The 27,929-nt window shown below is 33.3% G+C and overlaps 6 protein-coding genes and 2 long non-coding RNA genes across 12 annotated transcripts; 5 read left to right on the forward strand and 3 right to left on the reverse strand.

Annotated features, from left to right (window-relative positions):
• Positions 1-907: 907 nt before the first annotated feature.
• On the reverse strand, positions 908-3,474 carry LOC123907575. 4 transcript variants are annotated; one of them, XR_006809272.1, is made up of 5 exons: positions 3,320-3,474; positions 3,142-3,236; positions 2,881-2,938; positions 2,722-2,783; positions 908-1,201 (listed from the first exon to the last, which is right to left on the reverse strand). It is a non-coding gene; the product is annotated as an uncharacterized LOC123907575 (long non-coding RNA). The 4 variants fall into 4 exon arrangements; XR_006809270.1 differs by having other exon boundaries at positions 911-1,201; positions 3,151-3,236; XR_006809271.1 differs by lacking the exons at positions 908-1,201; positions 2,722-2,783; positions 2,881-2,938 and adding an exon at positions 2,950-3,077 and having other exon boundaries at positions 3,151-3,236.
• Positions 3,475-5,510: 2,036 nt separating this feature from the next.
• Positions 5,511-6,712, reverse strand: LOC123907576. The gene is made up of 3 exons (XR_006809274.1): positions 6,066-6,712; positions 5,848-5,906; positions 5,511-5,706 (listed from the first exon to the last, which is right to left on the reverse strand). It is a non-coding gene; the product is annotated as an uncharacterized LOC123907576 (long non-coding RNA).
• A 6,195-nt stretch (positions 6,713-12,907) lies between these two features.
• On the forward strand, positions 12,908-16,674 carry LOC123907577. Of its 2 annotated transcripts, none has more exons than XM_045957893.1 (4): positions 12,908-13,714; positions 15,627-15,682; positions 15,774-15,966; positions 16,152-16,674. In XM_045957893.1, exons 1-4 carry the CDS (start codon positions 13,106-13,108, stop codon positions 16,500-16,502), a joined length of 1,209 nt encoding a protein of 402 aa, XP_045813849.1. In that variant the 5' UTR covers positions 12,908-13,105; the 3' UTR covers positions 16,503-16,674. The 2 variants fall into 2 exon arrangements, with proteins under 2 accessions (XP_045813849.1, XP_045813850.1); XM_045957894.1 differs by having other exon boundaries at positions 15,777-15,966.
• Positions 16,675-18,436: 1,762 nt separating this feature from the next.
• Positions 18,437-19,061, forward strand: LOC123907579 (RING-H2 finger protein ATL52-like). The gene has a single exon (XM_045957895.1). The coding sequence runs from the start codon at positions 18,439-18,441 to the stop codon at positions 18,955-18,957; it is 519 nt and encodes a 172-aa protein (XP_045813851.1). The 5' UTR covers positions 18,437-18,438; the 3' UTR covers positions 18,958-19,061.
• A 1,445-nt stretch (positions 19,062-20,506) lies between these two features.
• LOC123904269 (RING-H2 finger protein ATL1-like) lies at positions 20,507-21,052 on the forward strand. Its single transcript, XM_045953954.1, has one exon. It carries the CDS (start codon positions 20,507-20,509, stop codon positions 21,050-21,052), a length of 546 nt encoding a protein of 181 aa, XP_045809910.1.
• An 801-nt stretch (positions 21,053-21,853) lies between these two features.
• LOC123907580 (RING-H2 finger protein ATL51-like) lies at positions 21,854-22,292 on the forward strand. The gene has a single exon (XM_045957896.1). The coding sequence runs from the start codon at positions 21,864-21,866 to the stop codon at positions 22,290-22,292; it is 429 nt and encodes a 142-aa protein (XP_045813852.1). The 5' UTR covers positions 21,854-21,863.
• An 880-nt stretch (positions 22,293-23,172) lies between these two features.
• Positions 23,173-23,682, forward strand: LOC123907582 (RING-H2 finger protein ATL52-like). Its single transcript, XM_045957899.1, is given in 1 exon segment — positions 23,173-23,682. A coding segment is annotated over 1 exon segment (510 nt).
• Positions 23,683-25,346: 1,664 nt separating this feature from the next.
• On the reverse strand, positions 25,347-27,646 carry LOC123907581 (acyl-CoA-binding protein). The gene is made up of 4 exons (XM_045957898.1): positions 27,490-27,646; positions 26,307-26,424; positions 25,871-25,933; positions 25,347-25,552 (listed from the first exon to the last, which is right to left on the reverse strand). The coding sequence occupies exons 1-4, from the start codon at positions 27,499-27,501 to the stop codon at positions 25,473-25,475; spliced, it is 273 nt and encodes a 90-aa protein (XP_045813854.1). The 5' UTR covers positions 27,502-27,646; the 3' UTR covers positions 25,347-25,472.
• Between the last annotated feature and the right edge of the window lie 283 nt (positions 27,647-27,929).

The raw sequence follows: 27,929 nt of genomic DNA on the forward strand, positions 1-27,929 counted from the left end.
ACTACTCTCTTCCCCATGCCATCACCATTCTTTGCTTGATAAATCTTTTTGAAACATCTTATTTATCGTCATCACCAACACTGGATCCATAATTCATTTATTCCAAACAGGAGAAAACCATCTCTTCTCTATTTCTCTGCATTCCAAACAGGAGAAAATCACCATCTCTTCTCTATTTCTCTCTTCCTTATTTCTCTTCAAACAAACAGACCTTAATGATTTTTTAGGTTGAAGGTTTAATTTTATGTTGAAACTTATTTGGTTTACCATGAAAAGATGGAAATTGTTGGGTTTGAACTTTGAATTATTTTCTTTCTTAAAGATAACTAGTATCCGGACCCGTGCCAAGCACGGGTAAAAATATATTTATAAAAGAGTTAAAGAATTTTTTTATCTCTATAAAAATAAAAATTATTTTTAGATACGGACTTCCATGATATGTATATTAATTAATTATCAATTATTCAAGATATCTTGTTAATAATATATATGCTCTAAAAATAATACTACATGATCGATGATTAATCACTGCAAGATAATATTTTCTTCTCTGGTCTAAAAATATTGATCAGTTATAAAATAGTATTACTATATAAGAAGAATGCTTATTCAAACTAAATATAAATACACTTGATATATATTCAATGAAAATACTATATAATTAAAATTATGGTTTTAAAATGAAGTTGCGGATGTAGTAGTTACAATTGTGGTCATTGTCGTTGTTGTGATGCGCATGGCAGATAGGAAATAATTTTATATTTCCACAAATTACTCTGGTAGCACCACTATGACAATACACTATTTCCTCACATATATAGCACAATTTTAGTTTACTTCGTAAATACTAATTGAAAGGTGGTTGAAATACAAAGTTGAGAAACCGTCAAATGTAAATTTTTTCATTAGATCTAAAGTTGATTGAAATTTGAGTACTAAAATTTAAATTTTTGTGAGAAAATTTGAACAAATATAGTTGAAATCGTCTGATGCAATTCTTGATGTGGCCGCACACGGGATTGAAAATCACGCTGCAATTGCAGTGTGATGCAACTGTAAAGGCTACCATAAGCAATATTGCGGCACAATTGCGGACGTGGACCGCAATTTGAATCCATGGTCCGAATGGTTATTGCCCTTTTTTATCGTGGTTGTTGGTTGAATAGCAACATCACTGCAGAAAAAATATGTTCCGAAAGTCCTGTAAAATAACGAATATTAAAATGAATAAAGAATGAGATATAAAAAAAAAGGTAAAGTAATGGTACTCAATAGAGTTAATGGTCTTTTAAGCATAATTAAACTGGAAAAAGGAAAGAAAAAAGAAAGAAAAAGATAAAGTAATGGTACTCAAATACACCACCTTCAAGTTTGCAAGTCCATAGTGGATAAAAGAAAGAAGAAAAAAAATGGATTTTTATCAACACAGCAGGGGCATATCCTATAAATTAATAAGATTATATTTCAGATGTAATTTCTTTAAATTGTGTAGAGATCCTTATGCAAATATTAATTGGAATAATTAATGAGTGAAAGAGAGTGCATCACTTGAACTTTGCAAGAGAGAAAACTGACCAGATCCAATCATAGTAATCAATCTATATACTAACACTCGTTGGATATCCTCACCATGAAACAACAACATCAAAGCATATAATGAGAACTTAATATGTTTAAAAAAAAAAGAGAACTTGAGAATTGAGCTTAGACACATAAAAATAGTGGTTGAAACTTGAAAGACTAAAGATTTGTCCTAGCATTAACTAATTTCTTCAACATTTTACCCCTTCATTCCATTTTTCATATGGTGTACATGAGATGATATAAATGTTTCTTTAAGATAACAGACATAAAACAATGACTCATATTCTAACAGAAATTTTTTCTAGATTCTTATCTAAGGTGACTAAGTTGGTGACTCTTCCTTTTGCAGACTTCAGAGTCTTCCATATCAAGTTTGTAACTTCTTATGTCATTACACTATCGTGCAATCAACCAATTGATTTCATATTGAGAGAAAAAAACAACACCTACTGTAGTCTTAATTTATGAAGCATATGCATATAATTTGATCAAAAAGTAATAAAGAACCATAAATGCAAATATAATAACATCAAAACAGAATGCAGAATAAAAAAATACTTGAAATCAAAACAAAAGGTAAAAAAGAAAAATTGAAGAGTATATCCAATATAAAACTAAACAAAGATCATTGTTTGTGGCTTCCTCATTCACAATCAAATTAACATTCCATTTATAGAACCATAAAACATAGTAAATAAAAAAGAGGAAGAAACTACTATTTACCATGTGGTCAACACTCTCAAGTCATCAAAGGTAGATCCTACGGGGATCATGCAATAATGAATTCAACGAATATTTACTCATATATCTTTTATACTTGATAAATGAAGCCAAATCTGCCACAAAAGATAAAACTTAAAGTATGAAAGAAATGAAAAATAATAGAGGCTAGTATTCCCATTTGTCAGATGGAATCCTATTTTCCATTTGTATTTCATAAAAAAATGTGGTGTAATCCTACTAAATATATTACCGACAAACCTATACTAATGACCATGTCAATATGTTGTGATTTTCAGAGATATGCCAATCATAACCAAATCATTTATCCGCAAATACATACCAATAATTATTTTTGCAAATGGTGTGTATTGCAATCCAAAAAAACTGGGACAAAAGAATATGATGCAAACATACCTTTTCATACTCTTTTCCTTCGTAGCAATGGTAAACTATATAAATACGCTTTAACTCGATTCCTAAAAAAAGATAAATCAAAATTACAGTGGCAAGAAGCAAGCAAAAAAGTTGCAGTAAAAGCAAAATGAAAACAAAAAGATTGTCCCTCGTTTGTACCGTCTGACAGGGCGAGGACCATGAAACTTGAAAAATTAATGACTTGAAGACAGAGATGCTGCAAAGTGGACATAGTCCAGAGAAGGGCAAATATCATCATATTATGAGAGAAGGACGCAGCTAGATTTTTCACTCTAATGATATTATCATATTATTAAGTCCTCTATCAACTTCAAAATCAAGTTATCAGTGACTTCCTATGATGAAAAATAAAACATCAGGAAAGAGGAAATGATGATAAAAAACCATAAATTATTTTACTTCAAAAACCTGAGTGTGAACTTTAGCAAGCTTTTTAATCTCCTCAGCATGACCAACACATTATTGCATATGCTCTTTCAATTTAGGTTTATTTCCTGAACAACCAATAAATCAAAATGATGCATGTCAACACAGCCAAATAGAAGGGAAAAAAAACATTGTAAGATGTGCTAAATACCCAAGGATAGGCTGAAGCTGCACATTCCTTCGATCATGTTCAAGTTACTGTGTAGGTTGAAGGAGTGATGCCGCTGACGATGGATTGAGGAACGAATGGTTTGTTGCCATTACTTGTTTTTTACAGAACAAAAACATATCACACTGATTGTGTTGCTAAGCAAAGGCCCAATAATATGAAATATTTCAAAGCCTTTGAAACTGTGCATTTGGTCAATCTGTGGGGAAATTGGAATAATGAAAAACAACACATTTAAAACCATATTATTGACTTGCACAAATTAATTAAGAGAATCAATTCTACAGTTTATGAGTTTAAAACGGCTACTTAGTAATAAAAAGTAAAATAAACATTGTTACAGTTTTCCCTGGTTGCAATAAACATTATCAAAGACGTCATAATTACCGAACTGCGAGTGAGTTTCTTGTAACAACTATTCAAATAAATTATTAAACTAAACAAAGAAAGAAATAAACTGAGCCGATATGCAAGCTCGGATACAGCACAAGCATTAAGAGCATAACAAATAATTATCCAACCATTTTATCAATATTAACACGCAATTTGATTAAAAACACGCATACACATCTTAATTATACTTAGAGCGAAGAGACTAATTATGAATTAATTATTGTATAAGTGTTCTGTCCAGAAATTAGGAAAAACATGTTAAAGAGAAACTAAACAACATTATGCAGAGAAAATTTTTCTAACTCTAACCTAACAACGTCAAAAAATTTCTAACTCAACATGACAACACAATAAGAAGGATTGAGTATATCTATTATCTATATTTATTCGATCAATCAATCAAATAAACAAATCAAAATTTCCAAAATCAAAATTTTCCAGAAAACTAAAACCTAGAAAAATTATAGATTTTTTAACAAATTGTACCTTTCTGTCGCATGGAGAAGAGAGTGAGAGACAAAAGGGAGAAGGAGATAGAGAAATTTTTCGTGGTGGTGGCGGAGACTGGCTTTTTCGGTGATTTTGATTTGATTATAGATTTGATTATGAGACATTAATGCCAAAACAATATTATAAGAGGATTCATCTGAGAGTGCCACGTGTACAATAAAACTTGAAAAAAAGTTCTCAAATAATATATAAATAGATAGATTTCAAATAAGATCACTGTGGCATTATTGGTCCAATCGTAAACTCTAATCCCTTTCAAATACTCCCCAACCAAGACCGGCTACAGATGCACACCCAATGCTGAATAAGGTTAACTAAATGTATTAGGAAGGCCAACTCTAAATGTAGCATAATGCAAACTTCAAAAATATATATATGATAAAGCCACGTCAAGAATGTTGTACAAAAAAAAAGGCAACATCAATAATGGATGCAAAACTAATGAATATATGCCCGCAACACAATAAAATGTATCATTAATGATACAAATAATGGGAAAGAAAGTAAGCCAACCACAATTATCATAAGCTCTACAACTGAGAGATGTTAGCGGTTTTTAAGCAACTCGGCATGGTAGGGGATAATTTAAGTAAATTCAATATGTAGTACTTAGAGAAATGATAAATCACAAATATACCTATCCTGCAACCTATCCCAAGGGATCTAAACTTTCGAATCTCAGTAACATGAAACTGAATTGTTCTTTAAAAGAAAAGTATACCAACAAAAATAGGCCCCCTTTAAACACTTATCATGTGCTTGGAATGTCAAAGAAGGCATCCTTACAAAAATAGGCCCTTAAACTCTTTTAATGTGTTTGAATTGAATTAACAATGACAAAAACAATGCACTGCATTTATATATAAATTAATTGATTAAAATCTATGAGTATGTTTTGTTTTGTCGTGATCTTTGATTAGGTATTCAAGTTATCTCGTTAACTTTTGGTTGACATACGGAAAAAAAATAAAATAAATGGTAGTTGATGAAAGTATATATGCTAAATCTAATTTAACTTCCTAATGGATATATAATTGTGCTATAATTTATAAAGATACAATCACAAACATGAAGTTTATAGTTGTATTACCACTTGGCCAATTTGAAGAAAATATTACATTAATGCAAGGACTGTGTCTATAGCTGGACCCATAAGTTGCACCCCACCTGAAAATTATAGCAATTTATAATTACTACAGAAATTGCTGGACATAAATGATATGCTGCAAATTCCAGAAATTCAAACATTTTCTACCAATGTAAAAGGACTAAATTATAAAAGCTACCAGTATGTTTTAGCTTGTACATCTTCAACGCAATTGATGCGCTGTAACAACTATTTCTCCTTTACCAACTTTGGCCAATTTCGTTTGGGAAGAAGGCATTTGGTTTCAAGTTATGCATTTTCCAAATCATTCACTTATCAATCTGAAAGTAGAGCCTACACTTCATATAGAAATGAAGACCTTAATAAAAAATAAGTGAATGATTATAAAGAATTAGACTTATTTAAAGTTTTGCAATTGATATTTCTATAATTTACTTGCTATATAGTTCATAATCAAATTGCATTCACTCTTATGATAGAAAGTAATTAGATAACATACAACATCCAGATTCAATGGTAGACCAAAAATGAATTCTTCATCAAGCTTGGTAGTTTGTCCTGAAACAAAAATTCAAAAGTTACAAAATCTTATCACGGCCGAATTCCCAATATGCGCATACTTTTGAAATTTTGTCCTCAAATAATTTTTTTAATGGTACTGAATATTACCAAATACTTGGCGATTAAAAATTTTGGTTGCACCTGTAAAAATTTTACCTCTTTGGGTCCGACAACTGCACACAATATTTGGTGTGGTTTTTACAGTCTCAATAGAACAAAGAGTCCATTTCCACTTGTGATAGCACTGCGCACATGTTTTTTAGTCCCTTCATCTAGCATGACACACTGTCACGTGAATTTCTATATATAAATAAGAAATTCGTTCAGTTCAATATGTGATAGAGAAGGTCAAGTTCTAATGCTAATACATCTTTAAATGTATAGTGCAGTTATTGAGAAGAAAATTGCATTAGACAAAATTAAAATCATATATTAAACTATATACTATTAATCTCAACTTGTAGAACATGGTAAGCTTCTAAATGTGAATGTGGCCGAACATCATTTCAAATTGTGTGAAAAAGTACAATTATTTGTTTTGTCGGTCAATATATAGTCTAGATGTATAGATTAAAAATGTCCATGTTCCTCAAATAACATCATTGTACCATGAAATGTATCAACAAAATGGTTAAAATGGACACCGAGAGTGAGGTATTTAAAAATAGGAACCATAAAAGAACTACCATATGCCAATGACTAACGGTCCAAATACACCAAGACATGACGATACACATAAATTTGAATGAATAAACCATTATAATCACAGACCTCTTCTTTCAATAATCAATAAATTATGTTACCGGGCCGAATAGTAAAGCACAATATGTAGATTAATCCTATAAACAAAGCCATACCATTATGCTTCAAAGGAGAATCCCGAATATTAAAATAAAAGATGAAATCAAATTGCATTTGTAATCATTAGATTACAAACCAATATATTAAAAATAAAAAATAAGATTCATTTATTCTAATTCTAATAAACCTTAAAAAAAGAAAAGAAGGGGAAAACAAACTTGCCTTGATTCCCTGGACCATGATGCATTCCATTCATGTATATGTACCACCACTAAACAGAGATTGGAAAAGCATGGTAACATGCTTAATCGATGCTTAATTGTCTATGTACCATTTCATGTCTATCTACCTTCATGTCTAAATTGATGATTAAAATTAGAAAGGGCAAGATGGAAGGGAAAAAAAAGACATGCGTTAAAATTGGAACGAAGAAACAAATAATCAGATATTGAAGACAAATACAATTGATTTGATGCAAAGTGCAAACACACCTTTCAAAATCTTTTTCTTCATAGCAATGGTGAACACAAATATGTAACCTTTAAGTCAATTTATATGACGGGAATAGTTAAAATTACAGAACAAAAAGCACCCCGATTGAAGGAGAGAAAAAAACAATTGTAGAAATCAAACAAATCAATAACCAAAGTCGAGATTCTTATGATTCCATACTTCTGAAAACAAAAACACAGAGCGAACAAAATATCAAAATGAAAACGAAAACATATTCACTTGTTTGTACCGTATGACAAAGCGAACGAAGACGACACATTGGGACTGTGGTGATTTGAGGACTAAGACCGCGCAAGGAAGACAATGACAGGGAGTGATGTAAGAAGACATGCTGGGGAGGGCGATGCTACAACGTGAAGAGGACAACCACCCTGCGACGTGAGGAGAAGGTGGAGCGGCGTGAGGACGACGACGGCACTGTGACGGTGCGAGGAGGGAGATGATAAAAAAGAGTGAGAGAGATGAGGAATTTCAATTGCCTCTAGGAGAAAAATTGACTTGGGATGCAAAATTTTAGGCCGAAAAGTATTCCGAATCAATTTCCAATTAAACAATGACCATTAAAATTCATAATTATATTAAATGTGAGGAATGAGGTTGAATGAGGAGAGGAGAGAGAAAGAGAAATAAGTCTGGCTTTTTACATATTATAGATTATAGATTATAGATAAAAGGTTTTTGAGATTTATGTGTTTTAAAATTAGTCCATGGACATTACGTTTTTTGTTAAAAAAAAAAAATAGTCCATGGGCACTACGTCTTTTCACATTATTTTTATTTTTTTCCATTATAAGTCACACAAAAACATATGTCAAGTAAGCGTTCCTTATACGCGTGACGGTGGTCTAGTCAGCAAATTATGGTTACATCAACATTTTTGAGTGACATGTTCAAACGAGAGACTAATATGAAAGAAATTTAATATTATAATGATAAAACGAAATTTTTTTTTTTTATAGTGATTCAGTTTGGGAAGACACACCGGCTATAACTTATTTATAAGCTCATTTGACTAAAAAGATTCTATTTGGTAACAATTTTTCAAAAAGATTGTATAACTTATCTTACTAGCTTAAATAACTCATTTTTCAAGTGCTATCTCAAGTAGCCTATAAACTTATAGCTTCTAATTTTTTCTTCCAAGCTAGTTTGGTAATAATTTTTTAATTGAAAAAATTAAATACTAATTCAACATATTTTTTAGGTCATTTTATACTTATAAGCTAGTTCAGCTGTTAATTTTACCAAATACTATAAATTCAATCAGGTAGTTTATTTGCTAATTCAACTGTTAATTTTATACCAATTCAACTATTTGCATTGTAGGGGGTTGAAAAGTGGAATGGGGTAGAGGGCCTATGATATGACCAATCAAGCTATGTTTACAAAATGTGTGTCATAATATGTATGGCTGTGAATTTGTCATCTATCTATAATAATCACATCTCTCTTTCTGCTTTTTTTGTTATATCTAGGTTTAATTAGTCTTTTGGTCCCTTAAAGACATTTTAGGTTTCACAATGGTCCCTTAAAGAAAAAAAGGTCCGAATTGGTCCCTTAAAGACACATTCGTTTCTCAATTGGTCCTTTCAGTCAATTTTTTACAAAAAACGTTAGTTTTAATTGACTGGATTGTGGATACCATTAAATGTAAGTGGTCTACCAAAAACCTTATTAATTTTTAAAATTTTAATCATTGGAATTTTTTGTTATATTTGGAGTTAAAATTTAACGGAAAAGGACCAATATGGCAAACATATATGTCTTTAAGGGACCAACCTGTGCATTTTTTTCTTTAAGGGATCAATCTGAGCCTTTTTTTCTTTAAGGGACCATTGTGAAACCTAAAATATCTTTAAGGGACCAAGACTGATTAAACCTTATATCTATCTTGTTTAGCTTTTTCATCTGGTTTCTACAGAAATGAAAAAGCTTTTGAATGTACAATTCTGGTACAAAAACGACGTAGTAGTTATTAGTGGGGTTAACCAATCATTCAATCTCACACACGGTCATTTTGGTGAACATATACAACTTTACTGTACATAGCAACCACGTAAACTCATCCTCTTCTTTTTGTCAGAATCCCAATGCTTCAAAATAAGGATTCCAAACTTTTATTTTTAGCTTTAATAAAACCACAATGATGCTGTGCTCGTGTGTATGATTTATTATGATTTTGTGTTATAGGCGTGGATTCTCTCTTTTATTGTGAAGTACTTTCTTTTTTATACTAGGACACAATTTTTTTGATATCCAGGACATGATTTTCTAACTAATAATAATAATAACATTTTTTGATACAATAATAAATTAATTAATATAATCAGCTAATGTCTAAAAAATTATGTCTGTTTTTTATAAGCAACAACGGATAAAACTAATGACCTAAGGTTAGTTGAAATTTATTTAAGAGTGTGACTTTAAGGCAATATATGTTTTTTCTTAAACATCGATAATAGATTGAACATCAAACAACATGGTTAAAAAAATTAAAAGATCTATTACTTATACCATTCTAAAAAAAAGATATTTCTACATGAATAATTTGATTTCAAACATGATGTCAAATGTATTTCTTGTGTATGTTTTAAAAATATATGTAAAGAGTACAAAGTAAAAAGTAAGAGATAGATAGAGATAAATATATACAATCTCTCTATAAAAAAAACAATACAATGAAAGTGTTTGGATGTTCAAACAATAATTGTAAAATCATAAGGTGCGAGTCTAATTACTAGATTATTTTAAAAAATATTTATTTTTTCGTTGGACCATGAGAGAAAAATTCATTAGGTTGAATCAACACATTGAGTTTAAAACAATAATACAAGTGACTTGATCAACTTTTTCACATAAGCATTCGATACATGTATCAGTATTCGAAAGTGTGAAAATTGAAGGTGAAAAAACACAAGAAGGGGGGGGGTTGAATTGTGTTTTAGTCAAGTTTAAAACTTTTTCAAGTTCTTAACTTAACTACAACAGCAGCGGATAAATAACACAATAAAACAAGTTAAGAGAGAGAGAGAGATCACACAAGCAATTTATACTGGTTCCTCTCACAAAACGAGAGTAGTCCAGTCCCCTTGCACTTCCAAGGGATTTCACTATAATCACACAAGATTACAACTGCTCAAGCACACAAGCAAGAGACTTCTCAACACTGCTCAAGCACACAAGCTTAAGACTTCACACTTAAGCACACAAGCTTAAGTTATCTCAAGTACAAGATATAATAAAGTAATGGAAAGTATACAACAGCTCTTAGTCAGAACCTAGAAGAACAAATACTAAATATTTGAACTTAAAGTGCAACAACACAGTTCAGAGGTTCAGAGCTTTGTATGAGGAATTCAGAGTTTTTTCGTGCGTGTTAATAATCCTTGATGTTAATGTTACAACTGATTCCTTTAGAATATATACGACTAGAAAAGAGTCGTTGCAAAGAAGACCGTTGAAGTAGATAATCTTTTGTTTTCAAGCAGCCTGTCTTGATGCAGTTTGGTTGTATCCAAAACTAAGAAAGAGTTTCAGGTACTTTGACTACTGCAGAGAAGACTTTCCTTATTCAGCTAACACCACTGATGACCCACGTTCTCAAAAGAGGACAGACAAAAGGAGATTAGCTGTTCTGATCGGGCTTGAAAGGTCCTTTTCTTCATTGGTAGAAGAGTTGACTTGCAAAAGAGAATCTTTACAAACTTCAAGAAGATCATCAGAGCTTGATGAAGTTAAGACCTTAAGAAGTTCTGAAGACTTCATCGTCTGAAGATTACAACTTCTGAGTCTCACAATCTTCTGATCGCTTACAAACTTCTGAAGTCCTTATCTTCTGATCATTGATCAGAGCTTAATTGAATCTAAGTCCTGCACACTTAAATTAAATTTTTAGTCCTTCCAATTGTTTATTAATACTTTGTTATCATCAAAACCTTAATAGATTTAGGGGCAAACATTTTTAAATCAATTTTGTTCCAACAAAAATCACATCTTCATTCAACATATTATAATACTATTGTTAAGTTTATACGTCATCTGAGTTCTCCTTTTCTTCATAGCCGCCACCTCCACCTTAACCTAGTTTTTTTTTCTTGATCTACCAAGGAGGGGTGGTTTTAGGGTCAATTTTTGACCCAAAATCACCCCTCATAATTGTTTTTCCTTTTCTTTTTATTTAAATAAGTGATCTTCACATTGATCAAGTTTTTCTTTTGTGTTTTCTTTTTTGTGATTTCACCGTCTGAGTGCGGCGTTGTGTTGTTCGTCGTCTTGTGCGACGTTTTTGTTGTCCCGTATTGTTGCGGTGTTCATTTGATTTCTATTGAAAAGATCGGCTTCAGTCAATTACAGATTCAACCAATGATTTGGGCTTCAACGCTGCAGATCCGGAGGCATGGATACTTCGGTGACTTTAACTTTATCATATTATTTGTTGTAGGCATTTTGCCGTTGTATGCTATTAACTCGGATGCTGTGAGTTTTGTTCGCAGATTCATCCTTTATGTTTTTAGCGATGTTGATTTTGTGGTTGTATTTGATGTAATCTATCAATTTGAATGAATGAATATCATTTTGTTATTGTCAAAAAAAAAAAAAGTTTATACGTCATCTCTCGTATATGTTCCTCAACGTTTCTATTTAATTGAGAATTTAATTTACATTTACATAACACAATATCTTCACTTCAAGTGAGAGACTCTACGAGTGTGAAATAAATATCTCAACGGGTTGAACTAGTTGAACTAACAATTAAAAGAAGTTGGAGGTGCGACTCTACGAAGTCCAATTCCAACACCATAAATCTCTCACTCTCCCATTGGGGTGAACCAAACTTTAATGTTATTGTTGATATTAAGGATAAGTCAACTATGGTTTAATTAGGAGAATAATTGTGATTATGGCACATCATTGTATATAATTATTAGCTTACTGTCAGCATGAGTTGTCTATTAGAAATCAATAGCAATCTCTTATTTCTAGCAATTTCTTTATGTATCATTAGTAGTATCATTAGTGCTCAGGTTGTATATAAACAACACAATTGTAATGTAATGATAATAAGACAATATATATAATTTCCTCTCTTTTATAGTTGAGTAATATGAATCTCGCTTAATTGTTAATTTACTTGTCGTTTGTCAAGTAGTTTAATGCCTAAAAATTCTACCCTTAAAATAGATGCATGAGATGATCGAAATTCGAACTTCACCCTAAAACCAGAACAGGGTGCCTGCTCTGATGCCAATTGAAATCCAGCACGCAGTAAACAGATGTTACGCAAGATGCTACAACAACTGTTGTAGCAATATAAACGCGGAATATAATAAAACGATAAACAACCGTAGAGTAAATAACACAGATCGTTTGTTAACCCAGTTCAGTGCAACATCACCTACTCTTGGAGATACCAATCCAAGAATAAATCCATTATAATAGTTCGAACTTCAACCCTTTACATAAATAGTATAATATTTCTGTTAACTGAGTTAAACTTACCTAACATCGTATTTTATATTTTATCCTGACAATCGGTGAAGCCATCAGTTATCAAAATTTGAAATTCTATAAAAATATCAGGATGACAAGTCCAATTAAAAAATTGAAGTGTAGATTTTCTTGTTGAAATAGTATAAAAATCATGAGATCCAAACCCATTTTTTTTTTAATTAATCACCCCACAAAACCCATTTAACGTCGTCCTCAACTACTCACAAAACCAAACGACAAAACCCACTGTTCCCTTTTCTGTTTCCTCAAACTTCTCTTTCTCCAAACTCAAATAAAGCAAAAACAAACTCTCCTTTTCCCTTTCCCTCTCTCTTTTCTCTTTTCACTCTTCACACCCCCACTACTAAAAAAACAAACCCCCCCTCACTCCAATGGCAGAAAAAGAAGAACAAAACGAACACGAACAAATGAACAAGCTATTTTCTTCATACATAGGTATAAGCTTCTCCGTCTTCATAGCACTTCTTCCAAAAAATCTTCGAGAACATTCTCTCAGAGCTTTCCGTGCAGAAGAAGAGCTACGTCAGATAAAATCTCGCCGGCAAGAAGATTACAAAGCAAACGCAAGAGTCGCTGAGATCTTCGCTTCTCACCGAAACTCATGGCGTGACGAGGAGAAACGTCTTTTACGGCGAATCGACGCCGCGTCGGATGAAATCGCGAGATTAAGAGCGGTGGTTGAAGATTCCAAAGCGCGTGTGGAAGATTTAGAGCGTGAGGTTGTTGAAAGAGATGAGATGATTGCGTTTATTTCGAGGCGGTTTCAAGAGGAGGGATATGGTGGGTGCGGGAGTAGGGGAGGTTATGGTGGGGAGAAGAATAGCGGTGGTGAGTGGGATGAAATGGTGGGGACCACTAATGAAGAAGTTGATGTTATCTATCAACAACATAGTCAGCATGTTAATAATAATGGATTTGATTCTGAGTTTATTGCTTCTTCTGGTTCTAAGTTTTGGGCTGAAAAAGCTTCATTATGGCAGGTTTGTTAAATCACAATCATGTTTCTAAATTACCATATTTACCCTTTGATTCTCTTTTTTGTTCAATCATTGTAAGTTTATTAGTTTAATTATTATAATAGAAACTTTAGAAAGTGTTAGTTGCAATTATTTTTTATAAGATCTAAAGGTAGTTTATAAATGACAAATTTATATGAATAAAATATTATTATGATCATGATGGTGACTACCACATGCTATGAAGTTTAATCTCACATACAAATACACTTGACTTGACATTGACAAGAGTAGACACCGGTTATAGTTTAAGAAAATAAAAGCGATTGAATGTAACTACTTCGTCGTTGTAATTCTGACATGGGTTAGACACCGGACACACTTTCAAGTGGAGGTGTTGTTGTTACATAGATAGATGACATGAATTACATGATACTGACATGTGTCAAACACCAGACACACTTTCAATTGGAGGTGTTGTTGTTAGATAGGTTGACATGATAATGATATGTAGACAAAATCGTTTCCCCGCTGCAGCATTCATGCATTCGGTGCATCCATGGTAGTTGGATTGATTAGATTTTAATATTGATTTAATTTTTTTAAAACATAGAAAGTATACAACTTCAAATATAGACCATCGGATCTCAATTTAACGGTCATATATGCACTGAATACGTGAATGCGTCAAAAGTTGACTGCGACACATGTTGGACGCCATATTCGTCTTTAATCCGAAGTGCACATGGTACTTGCCTCAGTGGTAACCTTTTTTTTTCCTGTTCTTTTACCGCACAGCTTTTTACTGAATTTTCAAGGTTGGAGACTTTAGGAGATTCCTTTCCTTGGGTAGGGTTGAATTGTACATGACTTTTTCTTTCTTGTACATGGCAATTGGGGTCCTTGAGAGACCATTTTTAGTTCTCTTTACCTTTCAAGTCTTCAGTGGTGGAGCCTTCACCATTCATTTGTTATTTGTCTGTTTTTGCAACTTCTCTAGTAGCAGTGTGTCCCTTATTGCATTGTTTCCTGGTCCACTTTGATTTTCAGCAGGCATTAGTCACTGTGCTTATCTGGTGCTGAAATCTAGGGTATCCATGCTGGGGACATGATTGCAAATTGATAAAGTACTGATATTGTTGTGTATTATTGAGATAGAGAAATATCTTCCCCTTTGCTAACACTGGTCTTGCATTGTTTTCCTGTTTGCTACTGCTAAGGGCATGTGGTTGGAATATTCTACATGTTTCTGTTTCAAGAGTGGTTAAATAAACTAAGAAAACTTACAGTAAAGAACAAGAATAATCTTATAGCAGCATCAGTCAACAGTCTCATCTTTTTACAGCTCTTGGATAATCGTGATGTAATTGTATTCTATGTTCAACTTGGTTTTACTCCGCAAAGGCTCTAGTGCAAAACAATGAGTAATTAACTAATTATGTTTCTTCACTACTTGTTCCCGCTGTTTAAATGTGTCCTTGGAAACAAGGTGGTTAAAATCGAGATTGTAGGATTAGTTATAGGATTTTATAATCGGTGAAATGTTGTCTAGAACACTGTTTGTGAAAAATGGCTTTGATGAGAAGAACCAGAGCAAAAGACATTTACCAAAATCCATTGATCACCTTTCAAGTATATGACACTGCACTTAATTTTGGAAGGTGGCCAAGAGCTTTTCTGCCTAAAAACATAAATGTCATTGAACCTTCAACAAAGTAACATTATGACCTATGGTCACCTTCAACAAAGTAACATTATGACCTATGGTCACCTTCAACAAAGTAGCATTATGGTCATTTGACTCAGCAAAACAGTACTTATTCCACCTGAAATACGAACTAAATTGTTGTTGGGTTTTCTCTCTTTCAAATAGCAACTAATTGTCAACTAAAAGTTGGTGCTGGTCTCTGATCGTAAATGTTTATTATGCTTGTAGGATGTACAGTATGAATCCCTTGAATCAACGTATACAACAAAACAATTTGTTGCAAGGTACATATTTGATAAACTAGATTCAGATAACTTTTGTTGCATTTGGTATTAATCTCCAACTAAATGAAGGGTAAATTGTGTTTCCCCGCAGAAGGGAGTCCCCCTGGAAGGTAGATGGTGATTCAGCTGGAATTTCCTCTAAACTTAAATTACTTGAACAGGAATTAATAAATCTGGACAAAGTTGGCAAGGATTTTCCGTCCAAGGTGTCATCCTCAATTAAGAAGCAGGCAAAGAGATATCAATCGCTTTCAGAAAAAATTGATGATTTATGCAGGCGAATAGTAAGTAACTCATTTCTTATTGTTTTTGTTTGTAGTCTTTGTTATCACGCAAAACAATGGCCACATTACAAACAATGCTTATATTGATATTATCTTTTATTGTTTCGCTTAAACCTGCCACATGTCCCCCGTCATGGGGCACCATTGGCAATTTTTTGGGCCTGACATTTCGTCTCTTTGAGCAGGCTAGTGATCCCTGCGATCCCTCCCTTGGTTCAGAATTTCGAACCCAGACTCAAACAGAGTTTTTACTTGAAGCATTCCGGCTTCAACAGGATGCATCTGAAACTGCACAAAAACTAATGGCATTGCATACCGAAGTCGGGAAGACCCATTACAGGGATGAGTTAAGAGGCGAGACCACACTAACCACAAGACGATCTTTGGACTCAATTCGGAATAACTTCAGAGAACTTCAGCGAAATCTGGAGATATGGTTGGCCAGAATCATCGGTGATCTCGAGGGGATTCTGGCAAGGGACGGTGCATCTCGTGTAAGAGAATATTACATTTCTAGATATCCTTTTGTTCAATAGAATCTGTGCCTAGTAGGAAGAAGCCTCACTTCTCAACCTAACAAGTTAGCTCTTTTGGTATGTAAATTGTTGAAGTACATAAAAAGTGGTAGTTGGAATATCCATGTGAAATGTAACCACACCACATTTGCTAATATTGGCATCTTAAATATATGCTCTTCTTCACACCTCATGAGCACATCCATCTTAAATGCATTTGTCCATTTGCAGATGAAACCGTATAATAAATGTAACTGCAAACAAACATTCATGATGGTGAAGATTCTTCACATACCAAATCACAAAAGAAAACACACAAACACACGTACACATATCCTCATATCCATTTCTATTTTCCTCGTTTGTTCTCTGTCTTGTCTTTTTTATGTTCTTCCATTTTCACTTGTCTGCATACGTTTGTCTTGTGACATTTCAGTCTTTATAAAATCGATTAAGAGGATCGGCTTAGAATACGCTCATTAGTAAATTTTATATATGATTAATATCTGGAGCATCCTCTTGTTTTCATAAGTGCTAATAAAATTTATATGAAGGAAGATGATGATGAAGGGATTTTACTTTGGTCTTAACAAGTACTAGTAACGAACTAACAATTAATTTTCTTCTTTAATTCCACATTCAAATTCCATGAAGAAGTTAGTTGAAAACTATGCAACTGAAGGTAGTTCCCCATCAAATCGAAGCTGAGATTTCATTGCTTGTGAAATTAATTACTATTACTACTGTTATTTTTACATCTTTTATAAGGTTAAATTAAACCCGAGGACACTATTTGTATATGACTGCAAGTTTTTATAGTAGCTACTTCAAAGCTTTAGCTTGTTGTTTTAGTTCTTAGTTACAATGATGTCCTTATATTTTATATACACCCAAATGATTAGTTTTTGGTGGAATTCATTAACCACTTGGGTCTAATTCTTTGGTTAATTAGTTAATCTTTTCATTGCAAAATTTATTACACATTTGAGGAAAAATGTGTAACATAAATAAGAGTATGTTGGTAAATAATTAATGTATTTGAACATTTGAAAAGAGTTTTATAACAAGGACATAAAATAATTCAAAAGATGTTTATTTATTAGTACTCGTGTGTGTGTAATTCTTTGCTTTCTAGGGGATGAATGTCTCGATAATAGAGTTTAACTGTGGGGTAAATAAAATATGATACATAATTGTTTTCATTAAAAATCAAACTCGGATTTTTTCGAACGATTCCTCCTAGAGTAGCCAATTAATCACTTGGTATCAATCACTTAGATTGATAAAGACTTCCTTTTACAGCCCCTCTTTTGTAACCAAAAAAAAAAAAAACTTCCTTTTACATACCACTAAGGGCCCGTTTGGTGCGCAGGATAGGATAGAGATAGGATATGATAAGAAGCTGGATAAGGAAATGATAGGATAGTGACAGGATAAACATATATCATGTCATGTGTTTGGAACACACCGGATAAAAAATAGGATAACATTATATTATCTCGTCATGTGTTTGGTGCAACTTAAAAGTTCACAAGTAGAATTTTCATTCACTTAATTAAGTCAAGAAGGGAAACTTTTGGTGCAAGTAATATAAATATAAATAACCAATAACTTAATTTATACGTACACTTCATTGGCACTATTATCATATTAGTATTAAGTATTAACCTTATTGTGTAGTCGTATCTATTTTTGTTTGTATGTTTGTTTGTATTGTCATTCAATGTCATGAATTTCTAACCAACTATAGTTAATTAATCAATCAGTATAATCACATTGTTGTTTCTATTGTCATCAAATAAAATCAAATCAAGAAAACTGTGCAAAAACGTTGATAATGAATGCTCAACTTGCACTAACATTCACCGTCTTTGGCCGGCTTTGTCACTTCATATAAGGTTTAATTAACATCACTATTACAATTTCTTTCTTTCTAGCATCACACTATCATTGATTTATGGCAAATGATGATGATGATCATCCTATTTACAACAACATCATTGTCCTACTTATTGTTGTGGGTTCAGCTGCATTTGTTGTTTGCTCAATTTACCGTGTTATCGCCATTTGGTTTTGTAACCAACAAAGCACCACCACAGATCAAAACCTCCCACAACCACCACCGCGGTTTGCCAACCTCGGCGAAAGCACATCCTCATCAGTAGTACACCTAATTCCAACACACAAGTACCGCAAGAGAAATAAACCCGACGTTGTTGCAGATGATGACGGTGACACATGTGCCGTGTGTTTGGGAGATTTTGAGGAGGGTGAGGAGTTGAAAACTATGCCTGAGTGCTTGCACTCCTTTCATGTACCGTGTATTGACAAGTGGCTCAATTCGCATTCTAGCTGCCCCATTTGTCGTGCCAGTGCCAGTGCCGCCCCTTCCCCGGCAGTGAATGAACAACAGCACAGGATAGATATGAGCCATAATCTGGTTCCAGTTGCTATCATGCAAAGGGGATTATGGTGAGATGGTGAGGTTTTGGTTCTGCTGATTTTGAGGAGTACACACACAACTAATTTAGCAATACCAAAATATGATTATTGCAATTCAATTTTTGTCTATACTATAGTTGCTCCTTAAGTGCTGATTTTTTAGTGTGTACATACTTTTTAGCAATCATAATATCCTTTGTAAATTACTAGTTTAATTACTTGAAATATTTAGATTTTATATGATTAATTAATTTTGATCAATCTTTTATATAAACATTGCTTTACTATATATAAAAAAAATGGCTTAACTACACATTTGGTCCCTTACGTTTATTTTAAGTTTCAATTTGGTCCCTTACGTTTAAAAAGTATCAATTTGGTCCATTACGTTTCCATTAGGTTTCAATTTAGTCATTTCCGTCAATTTTGTCACATGTGGCAGTCAATTCGCATATGTGGACTGACACGTGTATAGTTCAAACGGTGTTAGTGACAAAACTAACGGAAATGACGATATGTGTACGTGTGTCTTTTGATTGTTTCTTCTTCCATTTTCACTTGTTTGTGTCTCCTTATGTTTGTCTTATAACATTTCAATTTTATAAGAAAAAGATGAAAAGGAATTTCTTAGGCGCTCATAAGTAATTTCAATGATATATATTGGATTAATATCACCATGGTATAGATACGAATTTTTCACTGTCATATACATAAGGTAAGTTTTTCTCTCCAACTGAATTTTTTTCATACACAAGCAAAGAATCAATCCCTGGCCACTTGCTTAAGCAGCCAATGACTCTTACTACTTGATAATGAAGGGATATTACTTTGGTCTTAACAAGTAGTAACAATTAATTTTCTTCTTTAATTTCACATTCAATAACTTAATTTATACACTTCATTGCTACTTTTGTTGAAGTAAAAACATACATAGTAAACATAACTTAATTGGTAGGAACATCATATTATATATGAAATGGTCGAGATTTGAAATCGAAAATTTTCCATTTATGTGAATTTCTAATCATTAGACTATTTGATAAAATAAAAAATAAAAAAACACTGAGAAGGTGAAAATATTATTTTTTTGCGTCTACTCTCCGGTTCTCAAGAGTAAGGGCAATGATAATCCGAAGATTTGTAGGTGGTAAGTAAAATCTAACTAAATAGTATTTCCAGATCTTCGGAATAAGGGCAAGAGAATATATAACTCTTGTCCTTCGAAAACACTATTCATTGAACATTTGATGTATCTAACGAGCAACTTTTAGAGAAAATACTATTTATCCTTATCCTTATTGCTTCTCTGCTTTTGTTTGTATGTTTGTTTGTATTGTGATTAATTAATTAACCAATCGGTATAATCACATTTTTGTTTGTACTATGATCAAATCAAGAAAACGGGGTAAAAACGTTAATAACATGCTCTTCTTTCATTCAAATTCATCGCCACCATATAGTTAATTAAGCCATTTTTATCATTATATACTTATTTGGCCGGCTTTGTCACTTCTTATAAGGTTTAATTAACACAACTATTACCATTTCTTTCTTTCTTTCTAGTATCACATGATCACTGATTTATGGCAAATGATGATGGTGATCCTATTTTTGATTACAGCAATGTTATTATTGAACTTGTTTTTTTGGCTGCAGTTATATTTATTGTTAGAACATGCTACCGTTTCATAGCCGTTTGTTTTCGTCACCAAGAACGAACCACCACGCACCAAAACCCACCACAACCAACGTGGTATGCCGCGTCGCTGACCCTCAATGAAAGAACATCCTCATCAGTTGTACATGAAATTCCAACACACAAGTACCACAGGAGAAATAAAGTTGACATGGTTTCGGATGATGATAGTGGTACGTGTGCCGTGTGTTTGGGAGATTTTGAGGAGGGGGAGGAATTGAGGACTATGCCTGAGTGCTTGCACTCTTTTCATGTACTGTGTATTGACATGTGGCTCCATTCACATTTGAGTTGCCCTATTTGTCGCGCTAGTGCCGCCCCTTTGCCGGTGGTGCACAAACATCATTGCGTCGTAGATACGAGGAATATGGTCCCACTTGCTATCGTGCAAAATGAAATATGTCCACGGAGAGTAGATATTGTATATATATAAGGACCCTCGAAGTCCATATGCAATATATCGAGGCAACTAGCAACTCAAAAACTAGTTTGATCGAGTTGACATTAAACGAAAATTTCTTATATTTTGCAAAATGACAAATATTACAATTCACAAATTTCATTTATTATATGAAATGTAATTTCAAGATTCACTTTATTTAAGGCCACTAGCCTATTAAGTGAAGTGTGACCAAAACTAAAATGTGACATTAATACCGAATTAGGAATAGAAATGAAATTAGAATTGATACATGTAACAGTTTAGTGGCCATTCTAAAGATGATTGATTTGTTTGAACAATGTATGTTCTCATGGCAGAATCACATAAAAGAGTTCATTGAAACACGTCGCGGCGCCACACATGTTTTACTTGTACATAATTGAAACCGTAAGATTAATTTTCTCAGCACTAATTAGACAAATAGGAAATTTTACGACAAGTGACATATCAACATATGTTTTTTCTCTCCCCTATAAGAGGAGAGGAGAGGAAAATTAGGTAAATTAGAAATATATTAGTAAGTAATTAATCACTAATGATATTTTTACAGTATTTGTATTTTTTATTTTGAGCACATAACCAAACAGTGTGCAAAAAGTAAAAGAAGGAGCCTTGACCGGTTAAAATAAAAAAATGAAAAACAATGAGCAGTCTTTGGCCGGTTTTTTGTCACTCTTATAATTAGGTTAGATTAAGTTCACTGTTAGCATTTCATTATTTCTTTGTAGCATCACACCATTGACTTATGGCACATGATGGTGATAATCCATTTTCCGACAAAGTTGTTATCCTGCTTATTGCCATGGGTTCAGCAGCATTTGTTGTCTCAATCTATCATGTCATAGCCATTTGGTTTTGCCATCAAAGAACAACCACCACAATTCAAAATTCACCGCGGCACGGTGCTGCGAGGCTCGACGAAAGCACGTCCGTATCAGTGGCAGACTTAATTCCAACACATAAGTATCACAACAGAGGTAAAGTTGACCAAGTTTCAGATGATGAAGGTGGCACGTGTGCCGTGTGTTTGGGAGATTTTGAGGAGGGTGAAGAGTTGAAAAGTATGCCTGAGTGCTTGCATTCTTTTCATGTACCGTGTATTGACATGTGGCTTAATTCGCATTCGAGTTGCCCCATTTGTCGCGCTAGTGCCGCCCCTTCGCCGGCAATGAATATTGAACATCAACACATGATTGATATGAGACATATGGCTCCAATTGCTATCATGTAAAGTTGATTGGTACGCTGAAATTGTTAGCCTTATTTTTTTTTGTTTTCTTATGAGGATGTTAGCCTTGCTTTTGTTTTTAGATATAGGATTAGGAGATTATTTTTCTATATACAAATTAGTGAGTTCGTAATTATGTTAGTTTCCAAATTGGTATCCTATAGGAATTTTATTTATATAAGGATAAGGATATAGTTATACAAGGTCACAATAGAGTGCTGAAGGTTATATCAGAAGAGAAAAAAATAGTGTTGAAGGTTATAGGGAGATGAGAGAAAAATAAGTGATGTAATATAATTAAGAAGTGACTGTTATATTATGACGGATTAACTATGAGACCAATTTTAGCGGGTATTAATATGTGGTGACAAATGCACTTAAACACAATGCATTTGCACGCCTGAGACAACTTTAATATGAAAAATTGATCTATCTTATTTGATTATATGTCATTTATTTATAATATTTCTCTTTAATTTACTATTTGAGACAATTTTATGTATAATTTTTCCAACACTAATTTGAGCAGTAGATTAATTGGTCATAAACACCTAAGGTATACACATGTATTAGAATAAAATATGTTAGTTGTTCATAAAAAAAATAAAAATAAAAAAAACTATTAGAGAAAAAAACTAATAGTATCATGAATTATCCTTTTCTTTTAATTGTAATTTAATTAATAATTAACTAATCAATCACTAATAATATTTTTATTTCTATTTATTTTGACCAAATAATCATACAGTGCAAAAACATTATTGAGCCTTGACCGGTCAAAAAAGAAAAAGAAAACAATGAACCTTTTTCTTATAAGGCTGGATTAAAATCACTGTTAGCATTTCTTCATTTCTTTGTAGCATCAAATGATCATCATTGAATTATGGCACATGATGGTGATGATCCTTTTTATGTCAAAGTTATTGTCCTACTTATTGCCATTGCTACAGGAGCATTAACTGTTGTTTCAGTGTACCATGTCATAGCCATTTGGTTTTGCCACCAAGAAAGAACCACCACAAATCAAAACTCACCGCAGCACGGTGCCGCGAGCCTCAACGGAAGCACATCCATATCAATAGCTGACCTAATTCCAGCACACAAGTATCACAAGAGAAATAAAGTCGGTGTGGCTTCAGATGACGAAGGTGGCACATGTGCTGTGTGTTTGGGAGATTTTGAGGAGGGCGAGGAGTTGAGAACTATGCCTGAGTGCTTGCATTCTTTTCATGTACCTTGTATTGACATGTGGCTCCATTCGCATACGAGTTGTCCCATTTGTCGCGCTAGTGCCGCCCCTTCGCCCGCAATGAATATTGAACATCAACACATGATTGATATGAGACATACGGCTCCAATTGCTATCGTGTAAAGTTGATTGGTACAATGGTGAGAAATTGTTAGCCTTGTTTTCTTATGAGAATGTTAGCCATGTTTTTGTTTTTAGATATTGAAGATTATTTTTTCATGAACAAAAAATAGTGAGTTAGTAATTATGTTAGTTTTCTGAATTGAATTATGTTTAAAACTCTTTGAATGAAAGATAGATAGGTAATAAACTGTGCCGCTAAATTGTTTTGGACGGTAAAACTAATTATTCGAAAAACTACATTTATAGACTTAGGAAACACGACATTATTATGCATGATATTTTGAACCCTTTTGATGTTTCTTAACTATAGGTCTTTAATATAAGTGTGAAGAGCCATTATAGTCCTTCATAAATCTCAAATTTCTGACAGAACAATTTAGTTCCTAATCAAAATAAAACTTAAATTAGTCTTTGACATTTTCATTTTGTTATAATAAATCGGGGACTAATTTGTCCTCAATATAAAAATTTCAAACACTAATTTAATTTGGATTTTATTTTTATCAATGACTGAATTGTCCCGTCAGAAATTTATCAACAATTAAAATGGATCTTCACTCTTATACTCCCTCTGTCCTAAAACTTTAGTCCTTTTGGAGTTTTGCACGGAGATTAAGAAATGACAAGTAAAGTCATTTTTATCCTTACTTTATTAAAAAAGAGAAAATATATTTAATTAATGTTTTAACTTTAGTAAAGGTACAAACGGTAAAGTACATTGATTTCTTAAAATGACTAAAGTTTTGGGACAAAACTAAAAAGGTAAAAAGACTAAAGATTTGGGACGGAGGGAGTAATAATTAAGACAACAAAGAGTATATACCAGCATTGCATGTGGCAATTGAGAGAAGGAAGTTATTGTTATCAACATATCATCAAGTAAAGCCATGTGATGTTGGATGGTTCTATGAAAAATTCATGTGCATGTCAGTATCGCATCTTCTTTGTACTAGTAGGAGCCTGGCTTTGCCAACTACTCTTTGTCCTTGTATTTAAACAACAATACCGGATCTGATCTAAGCAAAGTACCAATCAAATGTTATTATCTTGGTTGTACCTGTACTTGTTGTTGTCTCGATGTACCATGCCATAGCCATTTGGTTTTGCTGCCAAGAAAGAGAGAACCACCCCACAAACCAAAACTCACGGTAGCATGCCGCGACACCAAGCCTCAACAAAAAGCACATTCACATCAGTAGCAAACTTAATTCCAACACACAAGTAACACAAATGGAATAAAATTGATGTTGTTTCAGACGATGAAAGTGGCATGTGTGCCGTGTGTTTGGAAAATTTTGAGGAGGGGCGAGGAGTTGAGAACTATGCCAAGTGCTTGAAATATTTTCATGTACTATGTATTGACATGTGGCTCCATTCGAATTTAAGCTGCCTCACTTGTCGTGCAAGTACTGCCCCTTGGCCAACAATGTATATATTTTTTTTTAAAACGACTAATGTTAGTAATTAGTTGTTAGGCTAATATTTTCTCCTTTGTCTGGTTTTGAGGGTTCTGATGAAATTAAAATTAAAATCAGTGTGAGCGCAAGATCAAGCAATTAAGATTGAAACAGAAATAGTTTAAAATAAACTACATAGGAAATTTCAAGTTTCTGGCCCATTACATATACATAATTTTCAGGAGTAATGATAAAGATAACTGAACTCATTCATTGTAACACATCTAATTCAATAATGAAAAATTAAGATTATATATCAAAGTTTTAGATCAAACACCAAACACTGACAGTGTTTTATTTTCCAAACACTTAAACATTTAACATAGAATTAGAAAGCAAGACATGACGATGTTGTCAAATAGCAACGCCAGCTGCTTCCAGCAGCTGTTTCACCTTAGTGATGTAATCGCTCATTGCTTCCTCCTTGGATTTCGCTGCAGAAAAAAATAATAGTTTTAATATCTCTGAGAACACAAATTATATTCAGATTGAACCGGCGTCTATGTCGGTTCTTCATAAATTATAATAGGTGTGTACGTGTTTGTGACAATATTGAACCAGTGTCTATGACAAGTTCTTCATAGCACAAAAGCACTATAAGGAGTGTTTAGACTCTGCCAGTTTATGTGTTTGTGTCAATATTGAACTGGTGTCTATGTCAGTTCTTCATAGCACAAAAGCACCATAAGGAAATAGAAACTGATCTAAATTGCTTTACATAACACTTGAAACTGAAGTTTAATTGTTTTTACCTTCAACAGCCTTCCATGCATCCCATTTAGCTCTTTCCCTCATGTTGAACATTCCTGGACGACCTGTAAATCATACACAATTTCATGAGCAGTCTCACAGAAGTGCTTAGTGTCAGTACTCAGTACTAGATAAGCTCAATTAAGTCAATCAAAGAGGCCTATAAAAAAACCCTCGGCCGGCCCAAGGCAAGGTGAGGCTTTATGATGGGTGAGGTCTAACAATGAACAAATATATGAGGAGGCGTCATACGTATATGTGGAAAGCTGAGTCGCGTAGCTTGAGGACCGTAACCTAAAGGCTAAAGCAAGGGCATGTTTCACTTTAAGCTTGGGTCAGCCCTAATCCCAAACCCCTTATTGTGCGAAGGTGACAGAGTGAACTCAAAACTCAAAAATATCGAATTGAAAAATATTTCTTAAATAGAAGACCGCTTACTGGTGTCGACAGGTCCAACAGTGGATTGCTTATACAATCCATAAAGGATAAGCAAGTCTTCATTTGATGGACTCTCTTTAAGAGTCTTGACTTTTGCAGCATGCTCCTCAAAATCCTCCTGCATCACATTAACCAACAAGTGTGTAAGGCTTTAAGTATCATTTTGCTTTTACTTATAAGCACAATATCAAGCATGTAAGTATATAATAACTAGTTCAAATTGAGAACATAATCACATAGAAAATTTTAATACTAACTATGTTTCTATGAGAACCATTCTATTCTCACTGCAGAGATCAAATTTAACATTCCTACATAAGATTCAGTAAGTAGTTTTGAATTACATCGTTTGTACAAAGGGGTTCTTTCATAATAACTTAGTCAAATAGATGCTAAAAGCATTGTAAAAAACATTGTATTTTGAATATAACGAAATCAAAATTTCCCATTACAAATTATAAAGCGTGTGATCCTTCCTTCAATCAATAATCCACACAACAACAATCAAGCTATGCAACACTAACACAGACTTGACACTGACACGGCGACATCAATTATAATTAGAGAAAACAAAATAATTGAAAATAATTAGTGTCAGGATCATTAGTCAGACAGGCCTTTACTCAGAAGTGTCCATGCTAATGAGCATTCAAATGCACAGTGAAATTCACTAACACAAACATGACACTGACACATCGACACCAGTTATAATTTGAGAAAACCAGCTAATTGAAAATAATTTTAGTGGCAGCAGTGTCAATCGGACACGCCTTTACTCAGAAGTGTCGGTCCTAGTGATCACCTAAATGCATAGTGAAATTCCAATAAACTGTAAGTTTCCTTAATTCAAAATCAAGACATGGCCATCTAATCTAATAAGCTAAAGGTGTAAAGGATTGAATTTGAAATTCACAATTCAAATTCCCAACAATAAATCAAAGAACAACAATTTCTCTGATGCAACAACTAAATTTCAACCAAACACTCGCCAATCAAAACAATGAAAAGATTGTTTTTTTACCATAAATTCATCACCCCATTAAAAAAACAACAACAATAAACAGTGTCACGGATCTCAAATATCATCACAGAAAAAAGAAGAAAAAAAAAACACTATAGACATGATTGAAATTGAAACATTAGAAAGAATATAAAAAACAATAGATATAGATTAAGGATAAACCTTCAAACCCATGATTTGTGTGTTTTGGTTGGGAGATTGAAACAAAGAATGATGTTGTTGAATATGTTTATGTTGTGTTTAGCGTTACACTCGAAGCATGATACTTATAAACGTATACGAAATTGTGGGCCGTGGGATGAGAACAAATTCCCCACGATCGCACTCACGCGCGTATAACTAACGCGAGCATATTCATGGATTATATTCGTCTCACCGTTTTTAAAAAAGGAAAACAAAAAAAGAAAATTTTGAATAGAACCCTAGGAAGCACCGACACTTTTATGATTAGGCGTGTCGCGGTATCCGACACGTGTTGGTGTCCGATACTCGTATGACACTCGTCCGACACGTGTCGGATAACTCATATCGGTGTCGGAAAAAATTCAATTTTTCCTTTAGTTTGACACTCCTTTGATCGGTGTCCGACACCTGTAAGACAC

The sequence above is a fragment of the Trifolium pratense genome, linkage group LG2, assembly GCF_020283565.1.
Source record: "Trifolium pratense cultivar HEN17-A07 linkage group LG2, ARS_RC_1.1, whole genome shotgun sequence".
Classification (NCBI taxonomy): domain Eukaryota; kingdom Viridiplantae; phylum Streptophyta; class Magnoliopsida; order Fabales; family Fabaceae; genus Trifolium; species Trifolium pratense.

What these genes read in the sequence shown, in the direction of transcription:
- LOC123907577 (XM_045957893.1), top strand. Translation starts at nt 13,106, where the DNA reads ATGGCAGAAAAAGAAGAACAAAACGAACACGAACAAATGAACAAGCTA. An exon ending in AAAAAGCTTCATTATGGCAG is followed by an intron (nt 13,715 to 15,626) that starts GTTTGTTAAATC and finishes TTATGCTTGTAG; the next exon opens with GATGTACAGTATGAATCCCT. An exon ending in ATGATTTATGCAGGCGAATA is followed by an intron (nt 15,967 to 16,151) that starts GTAAGTAACTCA and finishes CTCTTTGAGCAG; the next exon opens with GCTAGTGATCCCTGCGATCC.
- LOC123907579 (XM_045957895.1), top strand. Translation starts at nt 18,439, where the DNA reads ATGGCAAATGATGATGATGATCATCCTATTTACAACAACATCATTGTC.
- LOC123904269 (XM_045953954.1), top strand. Translation starts at nt 20,507, where the DNA reads ATGGCAAATGATGATGGTGATCCTATTTTTGATTACAGCAATGTTATT.
- LOC123907580 (XM_045957896.1), top strand. Translation starts at nt 21,864, where the DNA reads ATGGGTTCAGCAGCATTTGTTGTCTCAATCTATCATGTCATAGCCATT.
- LOC123907581 (XM_045957898.1), bottom strand. An exon ending in TGTTGGACCTGTCGACACCA is followed by an intron (nt 25,934 to 26,306) that starts GTAAGCGGTCTT and finishes TATGATTTACAG; the next exon opens with GTCGTCCAGGAATGTTCAAC. An exon ending in TGCATGGAAGGCTGTTGAAG is followed by an intron (nt 25,553 to 25,870) that starts GTAAAAACAATT and finishes TTTTTTCTGCAG; the next exon opens with CGAAATCCAAGGAGGAAGCA.